The sequence below is a fragment of the Homarus americanus genome, unplaced genomic scaffold (assembly GCF_018991925.1).
Source record: "Homarus americanus isolate GMGI-L3 unplaced genomic scaffold, GMGI_Hamer_2.0 scaffold41027, whole genome shotgun sequence".
Lineage (NCBI taxonomy): Eukaryota > Metazoa > Arthropoda > Malacostraca > Decapoda > Nephropidae > Homarus > Homarus americanus.
Genome location: NW_024745073.1, coordinates 876,322 through 889,582, shown reverse-complemented (window position 1 = coordinate 889,582; position 13,261 = coordinate 876,322). Strand labels below are relative to the sequence as shown.

The 13,261-nt window shown below is 39.7% G+C and overlaps 1 protein-coding gene across 9 annotated transcripts in view; it reads left to right on the top strand.

Annotated features, from left to right (window-relative positions):
* The window catches only part of LOC121878534 (UNC93-like protein MFSD11), a 56,015-nt gene that overhangs the window by 29,950 nt on the left and 12,804 nt on the right, over window positions 1–13,261 (top strand). For 4 of the 9 annotated variants that reach the window (XM_042384805.1, XM_042384810.1, XM_042384804.1 and 1 more), the window contains exon 2: window positions 11,512–11,767. The exons of 1 other annotated variant lie outside the window; for it this stretch is intronic. In XM_042384805.1, the coding sequence (XP_042240739.1) occupies window positions 11,669–11,767 (99 nt within the window). In that variant the 5' untranslated portion in view covers window positions 11,512–11,668. 4 more of the 9 variants (XM_042384807.1, XM_042384811.1, XM_042384809.1 and 1 more) reach the window with 4 other exon arrangements.

Sequence of the window (13,261 nt, the reverse complement as noted above, 5' to 3'; positions counted from 1 at the left end):
TAGATGAATGTGTAGTAATGTTTATAGAATGACTGTAAATAGAGGTATGGAATGAAAACTAGGAGAGAAAAGAAAGTAGGGATGTGAATGTTTAGCTTGAATGTGAATGTTTAGCTTAAATATTGGAGGAGATGTAGAGGGAGGGATAATAAGAGACAAATAATAAAAACAAATAAGAGAGGAGACCAAGAGTGTGAGAATAAGACAGACAGCGGGCATAAAGGTAGGTACTAGCGTATGTGTTTGTATAGGAGAGAGGCCATGCTGCTAATAAGGTGACGCGTTACTGACATTATGTGAATCGACAGGGATAGGAGGGACTTGGGAGCCTTAGTGGGCATATCGGGGACGCGGAAACGACAGCAAAACAAAAGAAGAAAGAAAGACACGTAAATAGCTGCTAGTGACAGTGCCGGATTTAGACCTGTGGAGGCCCATGGGCAGCCTCTTTGTGGAGGCCCCCCTCATTATAACTACCCCAAGAGGGTGGGGTGGCGAGTGAAGCGAGCCGAAATATCTGGGAGTTCCGGGGGGCACTGTAAGCCCCCCGGGAAACTTTTGAAATTTGAACACTTCTTTGGAGAATTTTGAAGCCATATGCAGTTATATTGAGGAAATTAGAACATTGAGAAATTTTTAATTAACTGTATATTTATAGTGTACAAATTCTCAACACACACACACACACACAAAAGTGATAGATAAACATGAATTTTAAAGAATGAAAATAAAAATAATCCAAATGAATACATAAAATATTGTAAAATGTGGAGGCCCCTGGGCAGCTGCCCTCTTTGCCCACTCCTGAATCCGGCCCTGGCTAGTGATGAATGATAGAGACTGCTTTACCCTTGATTCCGTTAGTGTTACGGTGAGGAGGAGATTTAAGAACTGTTGCATTAGGTTATACCGTTACTGTGTGTGTGGGGGGGGGGGTGGTAAGTGTAGGTTCGTTGGTAAGAGTAGAGAGAAGACGTTTGTGTTAAGATCCGCCTGGGAGTGGATGGTGGGTTGGTGGGGGGTAAGGGGGTTAAATAGGGAGATGCAAGATGTCATGGGGGGTGTGTTGGACTGTTGGTTGGGTAGTGCGAGCGGACGGGGACAGGGTTATGGGGGGGTGGGGGTATAGTGGGTGGGAAGAAGTTGTGGGTGTTTTGGGGGTCGAGGGGAGTCGAGGGCAGTTGCAGGCTAAACTTGGCGTCCGAAATCCGCGGCAGACTGTCCTGATGGCGCCAGCATATCAGTTTCGGTACCGGTTCTGAAGTAGTGTTGTCCCCAGCAAGCATACTACTGGGGCCTCTCGTGTCGATGATCTTAAATGTCAAAGCCAAATAGTACGTACCTAAAAATAGCCGACGTGGTGTGTGGGTGATGTTTGATTATATTATGAATTGGTGTTGCTGTATCTGAGCCTCCATAAAGTCTATCATTTATATATTCGGTGTAAAAGATTAAATTGGAACACAAATACAGTATAAATAAAACAATCTTATGAAGCAATAAGAGGATTTTATGACGTTTTCGATGTTGTAAAATGGTTGTGATTTCGAGGAGGTACGAAAAACCGTGAAATATATAATTCTGATGGTACAGTAATATTAAAAAGATGTCAGAAGCAATGGACACTTAACTTTATATGTTTACGTCGGATAATTACTTGCAATACAACTTCGTATGTTAGAGGTGTGTGTGTGTGTGTTACGAATTGAATTGAATTGAAACAGTTTGTTTAGCCAGAAAAACACAGATACAAAGTGGATAATAATAACAATATTAATATAGCTGAGCCAGTTGGGAACCTGGACATCACACTGGTTCTTTTCCTCATGAACGCGGGTCTGCTGGCTTGTTCGTAGCTGGTGTTCCAACAGTGGATGGCTGACCTGGTGTTACAGTCTGTGATATGTGATGATTCTACCTGTATACACAGATGGTTAGGCATGCTATTGGACCTAAACTTATTCTTAAGTTCGCTTTTTATGATCTTAGTTTACGAAGACCCTCGTTCACGCTCAATTGAACTGGCTTGTCATAAACGCGTGGCACCTTGCTTTAGATAAATTTACCGATCAGGGGGCGATAGGGGGCCTTTCATTCCAGACCTCATACAGGAACCATTTACAATGTTCGCTTTCATTTTGGTGATCTTGAGTGGAGCCCGGCGTGGAGGCACTCAGTGTTGACCAGAGGTGAGACACACTGATAACTGTCTCCTTCACAGATTGATGGACACTCGGGCAGTCTTGTACTTCCCATTAGATTATAGTGAGTGCAGATAAACACATTTATCTTGTCGACGAAAAAAAATGGATTGAACTAACACGTTATTCTTGACACAATTACATAAGTCAGACTTTCATGCGCTCATTTCGTGGGTGTATTTTCATTCTTTTTTTTTTCATATATAAGAATTAAGGTCCCACTTCCGGGTTATGGCCTTGACGATGCCCTTCAGGCTTCTGATAGTTAGTTGTTTGTTAGTCTTTCTGGCCATCGACTCGTTGGGTCATATGGCCAGCTTCTGTTGGTCGCTGGTCCTTATGTTAGGTCTTCCCTGTCCACGTGATTATGATGGTCATGTCGGTGGTTGGGTCACTGGAACAGAAAAAACAATAACTGATAGTGTGTAACTAACGTGGCTTTATTCACGGAGTCACCTGATGCTGACAACATAGATAGCGTGGTGCCTCAGGGTTGAATATTTGTGGGATATTATCACTTTGTGGTGTTAGATAGTGCTTATGTTTGTCAATTGTTTTGCATTGTGTGTGTGTGTGGGGAGGGGAGGGGGGGGGCAAAAGTGGTTCAGGGTAACTTAAATATAATGAACTAGTAAGCTGTATGTTTTATCAATATTGAATCCCGTTGTCTGTGTTGACTTATGTTTTGCCGACTCATAAACCAAAAGTCTCTTCGTCTTATAAGTATGGAAATAATCCCCAACAATTTATTATAATTTATCTTCTTTATTTTCATCCCCATGTACAGTTTTTTCATTGACTTGAGTGGCTGCGTTGTCACATGTACTGAGTCCGCCTGTGAGGGGAGGAACATTACACCTGGGAGCAAGTGTACTGTACTTACCCACGCCCTGGCCGTCATATATCTGGTGTAGGTTAAAAATATACCCAGTCCTTTTAGTGACAATTTTAGTACTTTTAAAAAATATGTATGGGAAACAAAACAAATCTGATATACGGTAGTTTTGACATTAAAAAAAAAACGTAAAAATATAGCTAAAATAGTTACAATCAGCATCTTGTTCAGCGTAAAGTGTGTATCTGGAGCCAACAGTTTAAGAAAAGCTGTCGTTCAAGAGATTAGCAGAGATGTCCCCCATTGAGCCAGTCTCCCATCCTCTGCCACCCACTCATTTAGCCATCAGCTATTTAATGCACAGCCTGGCTCTGGAAATTACAATCAAGTAAATAGTCTATACTGCCTGATGTCTCTTATATGCATTTTACATCTCGCCCTGATAAAGGCAACTGCCCCGATGTCAATGTGTCAAGTCCCCAGCATTTGTTTTTTTCTTATTGCGTGCTTGAGAGAGAAAAGAAAGAGAGATAGAGATCCAGAGAGAGCGAGAAAGAGAGATGCGGTACTTAAGAAGAGGAGGATAGTATCGCACTGTCCACCAACTAGCCAAAGATAAACAACATGGGCTGCTGGCCGAGATAACACCTCGATTAACTGCATCCACCAACACTGTCGATAAGATAACATCATCAGTAAAGTATGTTATCAAAATGGATGATGATGATGATGATGATAACAACCCCAACGACCACTCCTGAAAACTTTGAGAAAAATGGTATAGACCCAAGCAAAGTGTAATAATCAGTAGAAGAAAGTAATAACACTACCACATTCTGAGAATCGATGACATTAAATTTAACTGTCCTTTAGATAATATGTCTGCGTTATAATTATGTGTTTCGACTCTGTGCCCCCCCCCCCTCCCCCATCACTGCTGCCTTCCACATACAGTACAGTATAATGACTCGCCTTTTGTTATGCAGGCGCCGTAGTAGGCATTGGGACAGAGCGTGTTTGTCCAGTCCGGCACGGGGATGCCCTTGTAATGTTATCGTCACCTACATTCCTACAATATTCTCCAACGAAGATTTTGACCCTTGATGGCTGCTAGTACAGTACATAAGCTCATTATAACGTGGCTCATGTCAGAAAATAAGGATCTAACAGTGGGCGGGAGATACGTGTATTTTCCCACGTCTGGTGACAGGAAAGGGGCAGCTTGTTACATCATTATTTTAGCCTCCAGCATCCCCCCTTGAGCAAGTTATAGTGGAATTCTCGTATTAACAGTTCATGGGGAAAAATCTTCGTACTAACATCTCAGAATCTTGACTCAATAGTTCTGAGTACTGACTGGGAGGACGTGCTTGTCGGTATGTAATGGAGTATGGATCCAGTCCATAAAATAATACCCCGTAATTATAGAATATTTATTTGGATGTAACTCACGTGTCAGGTGGCAGTGCGTCTAATTAAGGAGGCAATGTGCGACTGATAATGCTTCTTAGTTCTGTGGTGTAACAATATCCCCGTCTGTTTGAATGTGACGTCAGACTTACGTGGCTGCATTAGGCTCTGTGTGGACTAATAAATTTCACGGTATATCACAGTTCCAGAACTTAATTACGCACAGGTCATCCTTATATAACCTGTGAAACTCGTACCCAGGAACCATTGTGTTGTGTGTTAAGTTTTGGTTATCATGAGCCGTGAAATGTATTGGGTAGTGCAGTGTTTGTGAATCATCTCAGTATAGTGTGGTATGCAGCATCCTGGACCATACAGTAGGGCATAAGTGTTCAAGTATCATGGACCATACAGTTTAGTGTGAACCATTTAGAGGCATGTTGTAGCATGGTTGCTTTTTAGTGGCACACGAGTCACACTTGACAGTGATAACAGGTGGACTGTGGCCACCTCATCTCGTTATCAGGTCCCATACTCCCCACAACCATGTTCCGTGCCCTTGCTGCAGCTTGACGTATAGATTCAACAGCGGGTGAAGACTACAGTGAAGTATTGAGGGTCGTGTTGGCCGTCAGTGTGTGTGTGTGGTGTTAATAGGTTGTCAGCGAGTGTATGTGTGTCTATCATCACCCCTGACTCCATTCATTGTCTGCTGCCTCTGCGGCTTCCATTGTTGACTCTGGCTACATTTACGCCTCACCTTTTTCGAGTTTTTCTCTTCTTTTCTCATTAGTATATTTTTTCTTATCGTTCATTTAATATTGGACTATACCTTTAAAGATTTTGTTGAGAGAAGAGATAGTTGGTGTTTTGTATCGGCGTGCGTTGGTATAAAATACTGAGGGTGTTCGGGGGTGTTTGCTCAAAACATTTCAAGCTCATCTTAATCATCCAACTCCAATAAATATTACTTTCCCGCCAGATTATTTGTATTTTCGTGATTTGGGGAAGCTTTTTTTATTAAAGACTTGCATTGACATTTCTTTAAAAAAAATAAGTGAATGAACGTATGACAAAAGTGTCAAGATATTCAACTTCTTCCGTTCTGTGATGGCACTGCCCGTGTTGACATCATTGATGTGGCACTTGGAAGGGTTCCATGCATAGCTCGCTGCGCTTTGGCGAGAAATAGCCTGCTTGGCTTGAAGCCGGTGTGTGAGAGTTTATGGTGTGCAGGCTATTGGTTTGCTTAAATTCACAGGGTTTACTAGTGACTTTCCACACATGGTGATGAGTGGAGCAACGTTAGTACTCCACACGTATAAGTGAGAGAGGTGAACAAACTTCAGTTAACTAATTCTGTCTCGTTGGATAACCTAACATTTTACATTCAGTATTTTTTAAACTGATGTTCAAGAATTTATCATAGCTGACAGTGGTGACAAAAATAATTTTTCAACATAGAATTATATGGCAAGTCAGTTAGAATTAAAATACGAGACGGCAGTGTAAGAAAAGTAAGTTTCTAGAAAATATGTCTTACTTTTTCAGGTAATCCGGGTGACTGTGAAGGTGTCTAAATGTTCGTCCAGTAATGATTTTCGACAAAAATTGCATAAATATATTCCCTACGATGAAGGACCATCAACTAGCTCAATGAATGATTGCCATGTTATGAATTAGATTCGTTTTTTCTAGATAATCCATTTTAATTTTCTGATAGTCGTCAGGCCCTGACAGGAACAGGGTCTTGAGGGAGTACGTGTTGTGGACTTGTGGTATGACCAGTTGCAGCTCGTTGTTAAGTTATTAGTAAAGCATTTCTAAGGTTTGTGTCATGCCGAGGTAATGTTATTTACTATGTTTAAGACTGTGCCTATAATGGCAGACACTAGACAAAGTCAACCTTGGAAGTGTTTAGTCTGACCGTGGCAGAAGGCCCATATTGTCAGAAAACAGATTCCTCTTTGTCTGATAAGGAGCATTACTACAGTATTTATAAGTGTTTGGGTCAATAATCACGATAAAGGGCTCAGTTTGTTGAGTGTTCTTGATAATTTTTTTTTTTTTTTACTGTGTCAAGGCTGATTTCAATCTTTAGAAAGCCTGCGCGGATTTCCATACAGTGGGAAGGCTGGTGATTGTTATGTGCTTATATTAGTGGGTGGTCGGATGGATGTAATCTTTGTCGATACTGGCAATTGCGTTACTGATAGTAAGAGTGTAATGACGTTTTTATCAGGAGTCTATGTGAACCCCAGTCGCTTGTTTGCCTGCCCATGGGGACGACGGTTCTCACTAGTTCGTGCCACAACCCTCCCTGGGTCTTTAGTGTTTCATTGTGTGCCACTGATAGACGAGTCAACGAGTCGTGAGGTGTTATCGCTGCCTCTGAATCCGGTTAAAGTAGCAGTATGCGTATCTTCAGTTGTTTTAGTGTCTTGCTATTGGTGTGCTATGGATTTTTTTTTACGAAGGTCTGAGTCAGATTTATCATACAAATCTACTAGTAATGCATTGACAAGAAAATGTTGTCCGGGAAGTTTAAAACGGAAAGACAAGAGAAGATTACTTGTGAATGTTAATACTCCTACGTTGCAACTACGTGTAGTCTACATATTTATCCTAACGGACTGTACCGATAATTGTAATTGGAATAAATAACGTTTTATAAATGTAGTACAGAACATCATTTAGCAACCTTTTAAATTTTCCTTTAACATTATTTTGTCTGGAGATGGTCATGAACGTAAATATATTCTGAAAAGGTTCATTATACGAGGAAACATAACACATGATTTTCAGAGATAGTATCTAATTGTTATATAGATGATGATGACGTGGATGTAGTAATCTAGAGTATGCAGTTGAGACCCGTAGTTGTTAAAGTGCAGTAATCACATTATTAGCATCAACAACGCATTAATTACTGTAGGTTTGACACGAAATTTGGCCAGCTGGTAACTATGTCTGGCGTTTCAGACAAATATGAATTCCACAGGTAGCAGGAACACAAAGTATACTTTGAAGACGTTTATCATATTGTAAAATTCGTTATGTTGTATATGCTATATTTTGCCAGGTGTTAGATGTTATAAAAATAGATTGGGTAATTTTGACGTTGTGTTGCGTATAGCCTGAAACAAACATAAGAAAATAAGGAGTCTGCAATAGGCCGGTTGGCCTGTGCATGGCAGCTCCTGTCGAGAGTTACTACCACTCTATCATCCATGAATCTATCTAGCCTCCTTTTGAAACTTTCCAGAGTTCCCGCACTTACTACAAAGTTGGTAAGCTTGTTCCACTCGTCCACCACCCTATTTGTGAACCAGTTTCTTCCTAGCTCCCGAAACCTAAACTTATCCAACTTGAATCCGTTGCTCCGAGTCCTATCCTGCTCGGATATTATAAGAACTTTATCTATATCCCCTTTATTGATTCCTTTCATCCACTTAAATACTTCTATCATATCTCCCCGCACTCTTCGTCTTTCTAGGGAATGCAAGTTAAGTTTCTTTAACCTATCCTGATATGGAAGGTTTCTAAGTCCCAGAATCATTTTTGTCATTCTTCGCTGCACTGACTCTAGTGAATTTATATCCATTCTATAATAGGGGCACCAGAACTGAACCGCATAATTGAGGTGCGGCCTGACTAGCGCAAGATATAGTTGCAATAAGACCTCTGCACTCTTGTTACTTACATTCTAGATATAAAACCCAATACTCTGTTTGCCTTATTTCGAACATTAACGTACTGTTTTCTAGGCCGTAGGTCCAGGCTTACAAGTACCCTTAGGTCTCTTTCACAAGTCGACTTCTCTAGGTTGATGTTGTTAAGGCTGTATACATTATAAGTATTTGTTCTTCCAATATTAAGTACGCTGCACTTGCTGGTGTTGAATTTCATTTGCCATTTTTCAGACCACTCCTGCAGTTTATTTAGATCCTCCTGTAATGCATTTGCATCCTGCCCTGAATTAATTTGCCGCCCTATTTTGGTGTCATCCGCAAACTTGCTTATGTCACTGCTGATCCCAGTATCTAGATCGTTTATGTAGATTATGAACAAGAGTGGGCCTAGTACTGACCCCTGGGGAACCCCACTGGTTACACGGCCCCACTCAGATTTAACACCATCTACACTGACCCTCTGCGTTCTATCGGTGAGCCATGATTTTATCCAATTTGAAACTTTCCCCTCGATACCATGAGCCTTAATTTTTCTCAGAAGCCTCAGATGCGGTACTCTGTCAAATGCTTTGCTAAAGTCTAAGTAAATAACATCGTAATTTTCGTCATTATCTACTACCTCAAAGACTTTCCTAAAAAACGTTAGCGGATTTGTTAGACAAGATTTTCCCTTTGCAAACCCATGTTGAGAGTCGTAGATTAATTTGTTTTTCTCTTGATGCGATCGGATGTTATCTGCTATAATTGATTCAAGAAATTTCCCGACTACTGACGTCAAACTGATCGGCCGGTAATTTGACGCTGATGCTCTGTCTCCCTTTTTGAATATGGGTACTACATTTGCCTGTTTCCACAAGTCTGGCACAACTCCAGTGTCTAATGATTTTGTAAATAAGTTTACGAGGGGTCCGCTAATCTGTTCCCTACACTCTTTCAAGACTCGAGGGAAAATTTCATCCGGCCCTGGGGATTTTGTTTTCTTTAGTTTATTTATCTAATTAAGAACATCCTCTTTTCTGATAGTGATATTCTTTAATTTCTCTTCTACCTTTCCCTTAAATATCAGTTCCACCTCTGTATTAAAAGAACTGACGGTGAAACGTTCTTATTATTTAAGATACTTCTAATACTACTACAGTGACCCGTTTAATCTAACACCTCGGTTAACGTAATTTCGATTAACGAACTGCCTTCCATAAGGATCTTCAATTCGGTTAATCTAAAAAAATTCGCTAACGAACTTCTTACGAACCGACCTCAACATGTTTTCGCTTGCACTGACCGGGCAACCAGCTTTAGTATCAGTCCGCCAATACATTAATCGGTTCTAGGGCTTAAATTCCTTACTATTTTTGTAAATATCAAGAAGTTTATACTATTCAATAATTTTAAAAGTTTAATATTCAATTTTTTAGTCATTTTAACAATTATTGAACGAAATTGAAGGTAAAGTGACTAGTTTAATGCGCGGCATCCAGCCTCTTAACACAGCAAACAGGCGTCAGTCTCTCTCTGTTTTCACTGGAGGTAACATCTTGCTTGAGACTCTCTTCAACTAAATGCTTTTTGTCTGTGTTTCCAAGCAAATTATTGGTCATTTTGAAATATATTTTATATATTGACAATATATAATGCAGTGCAGCATTGATTTAAAGAAAATAATCTTGAATTAAACCAGAGAGCTAAAATTTTATGGGTAAAATGGCACCATGGGGTGACTTCTCTTCCACCCCAATGCCTTCTCTTCTTCCTTCTCCTCCACCCCATTCTAAATCCCATCATCATCATCATCATCCAGGAGCCTTCTACATACACACCTCAAAGTAAGTGAACTTTTCTACCATTTTTGTTGAATTTAGGAAATTTTCGGTGAGCTGGAACCACTACCCAAAAACCCATTGAAACAATGGTTTCGTTAACGAACGTTTGGTTAACGAACGACCTTCTGGAACGGATTGAGTTCGTTAACCGAGGGCCACTGTACTTATATTGATGAATTAAATAAAAAATGGGGTTAGATATAGGAGTCGCCGTGTATTTTGACAAATTTATCTGCAAAAGTGTGTGTGGGGGGGGGGGATCACCACACAAGAAGGTGTCAATGCTTTCGAGTTAGCCCGACTGCATAACGTGGCAGACAAGCGCCAACGCCAGAAAGACGCTCCCTCTCTAGATGTAGCCCCCCACATGTGCAACATCTGTGATCGACCCTGCCGGTCCTAGTCACCTCAGAACTCACCAACCTAGGTGACATCCTTAATAACTCATATCATTGTATCATAGCTGGATGATTGTCAGACTCGATTCTGAGTGACAGTAAAGTAGTAGTAGTAGTAGTGTGTGCTCATCGACAGTTAACGTAACCGATTGATTGAATAAAATACAGTGAAAATTATATATCAGTATTTGTAGGGAATAAGGTAGTCACTTCAGTATTTTAGGGGGGATAGTATAACTTTGGGATACCAAGTATTTATAAGAATACAGTTTGGAAATATTGGTGAAATTCACACTTCATCATTTCTTGGAAATGACTGTTGTCAGGTGAAACTTATATTAGAACGTATGCATTAATGGTAGCGGAAGAAGTTATCAATAACTTGCTGAATTGTTTCAGAAGAAATCCACCTTATATCGTTTCTGGTTTTCTGGTGCTCTTTTTTTTTCATACACCTTAAACTTTAAGTACTGTAGTCCCATAAAAATGGTCAGGTGATTGGAGTGACCATGGAATGTCCCCAAATCTTGAAATGGTGTTATGTATTTGGAAAAGTTTCTTGCAACTTTTGCCTTGTTGCATTGCATATGTGGCAAGAAAAGAAGAGGTGTGAAGTTCACTAATATTTCCATACTGTGTTCTAAATAGTTGGTATCCCAGAGTTATACTATCCATATAAAATAATGTGCCCATGAATTAATTGTCACCCTGTACTTAAAAACCAGCAGTAGGCTGTGGCATATGCACCTTTGGTACTTTGTTGAATTGACAAAGCCTTCCTGGACTATGTCATATTTTAACAGGAATGAAACCTTGACTATTGCCAGACAGACTATATTGCTCAGTTGTTCATTCCTGCTAAAATCAGTAGATCACGAGGTACCTTTTGCAAATATACAGTACCCAGGCACTAAATGTGTGTATGCCACATCCTACTCACTGGCTTTTAAATAAATTAATGAAGAAGGGGTTATTCACCCGGCTAGAGGGTGAATAACTATTCCGAATTGAAAATTGTATTTTGTGCATTAAAACAAATGTTATAGTGAAATTCTCAAAGAAAATATATTACTCTATTACCGTAACTTATATTTTAAATGTAAACTCAAACTTCGTACAGTATAAGTGTAATGTTTGGTGCTGTCTTCCGACTAGGACATAAAAGCTGTTGTCCACAATAAGGACATCATACCCGTTAAACCCCATGGTTGTAGCAGACTAGTGGAGGGTCCCAAACTCATAAAAAGGAGTGTATCATCATAAGCACCACCTGGAGCATCAGTAACATCACCATCAGCCTACCACCACCAAGATGAAGATTCCTATAGATCGCGCCACCATCAATGTGATCCTGTTAGGCCTGGCCTACATGTTAGTGTTCACCTCCTTCCAGACGCAGGGCAACATGCAGGTAAGGCTGACAGCCACCAAGGCTTTTATAAAACATGGGGACATGGACAGCTTGACTAGTCCTTGAACATGCAAGACACACTATTGCCACACCAATTGTCAAACACTACGGTTATGGTGTTGGGTTAGGGTTAAGTCTTAGTTTTCCATAGGACTAACAAATACTGTAATGCTTTTAAGTGTTATTACTGCATGAAGAGTGGTAATTGTTAATCCCAGACTTTACTTTGTTTAAATTTAGAAAATAGCAATGGCGTAAGTGTACATGGCAGCAGTGACAAAAAACTGTTTGAAGGTGCCTTATGCTCTGTACAGTACAGTATACAGTATGTCGATGGAAAGGCACCCAGGAGGTGCAAGCAACACTTGTCTCATGACTTAATGGACTGACACTGTATGTTACCCCGCTGAAAGTGTAACTACAGTATATTTATTGACTGAATGTTGTTGAATTTAAGACAATTTACTTTTTAATAGATGATAAATGTTTGTTTTCATTAATATAGATTGTTACTGGTAGATTCGAAACACAGTATTTACAGTATACTACAGTACTCTGTATTTGATATAGCTATTGTAATGATGGGAGTTCATCAATCATGGGAGATAGTTTTTGGTGAGGTGTACTTTTTAAATACTGTACTGTACACCTATGCTGTATTGTGGAATTTGTTAACTCATATAACCAAAAAGAGTATACAGTATTAGGGCCAAAATTCTTGTTACAGGTATAGTACTCTACTGTACTGGAACTGGTTTTTCTCCTGTGGGAAATTTTGTGAGATACAGGTACTGTACAGTACTGTCTTGCTCCTTGGGAGTAGCTGTGGTGGTGTTGTATGTTGTAGTCAACCTTACAGTGGACTGTGATTTATGTTAGATAATTTCCTGGTTGCAGTGAAAGATGAGACAAGGGCAAAAATAAAATGTTGATTACTACGGTACAGTATTGCAAAAAAAAAAAGCATTGCTGTTGTTGAGATGAAGGAAACTGATTAGCTACAGTACTGAATATAGTTGCTTCTTTATGCATTACATACTGTAGGTTGTAATTTTATTTAACATATTAAGAAACACATACAAACACTATCAATTATTATGGTATATACAGTACAGTACTTCACTTCTGGGCTGAGTTCTATTCATACAACTTATGTTATCATTAAAATTGGTTGATTGCTTTCTTAACCTTAACTTAAATTTACAAGTTGAATTGGATTTTCGACCTTGATAAACCGGGTCAAAATGCTAATTTATTTTGTCATATCTGCTTCTCTATGTAAATGCTATATCCCCTGTAATATGCACCTATGAGTGGATGTTATACAGTATGTTTTCCCTAGTAGCCTGTACTGGGCAGGACTGTACTGTACTGTCTTGTCAGTTACAGGATGCCATAGATTTTTATTTCCATAAATCTATAGGTACAGTACTAGACTGATGATGTTATATGAGTATAAGTTGACGGTGCACAGTACTGTACCAGCACATTATT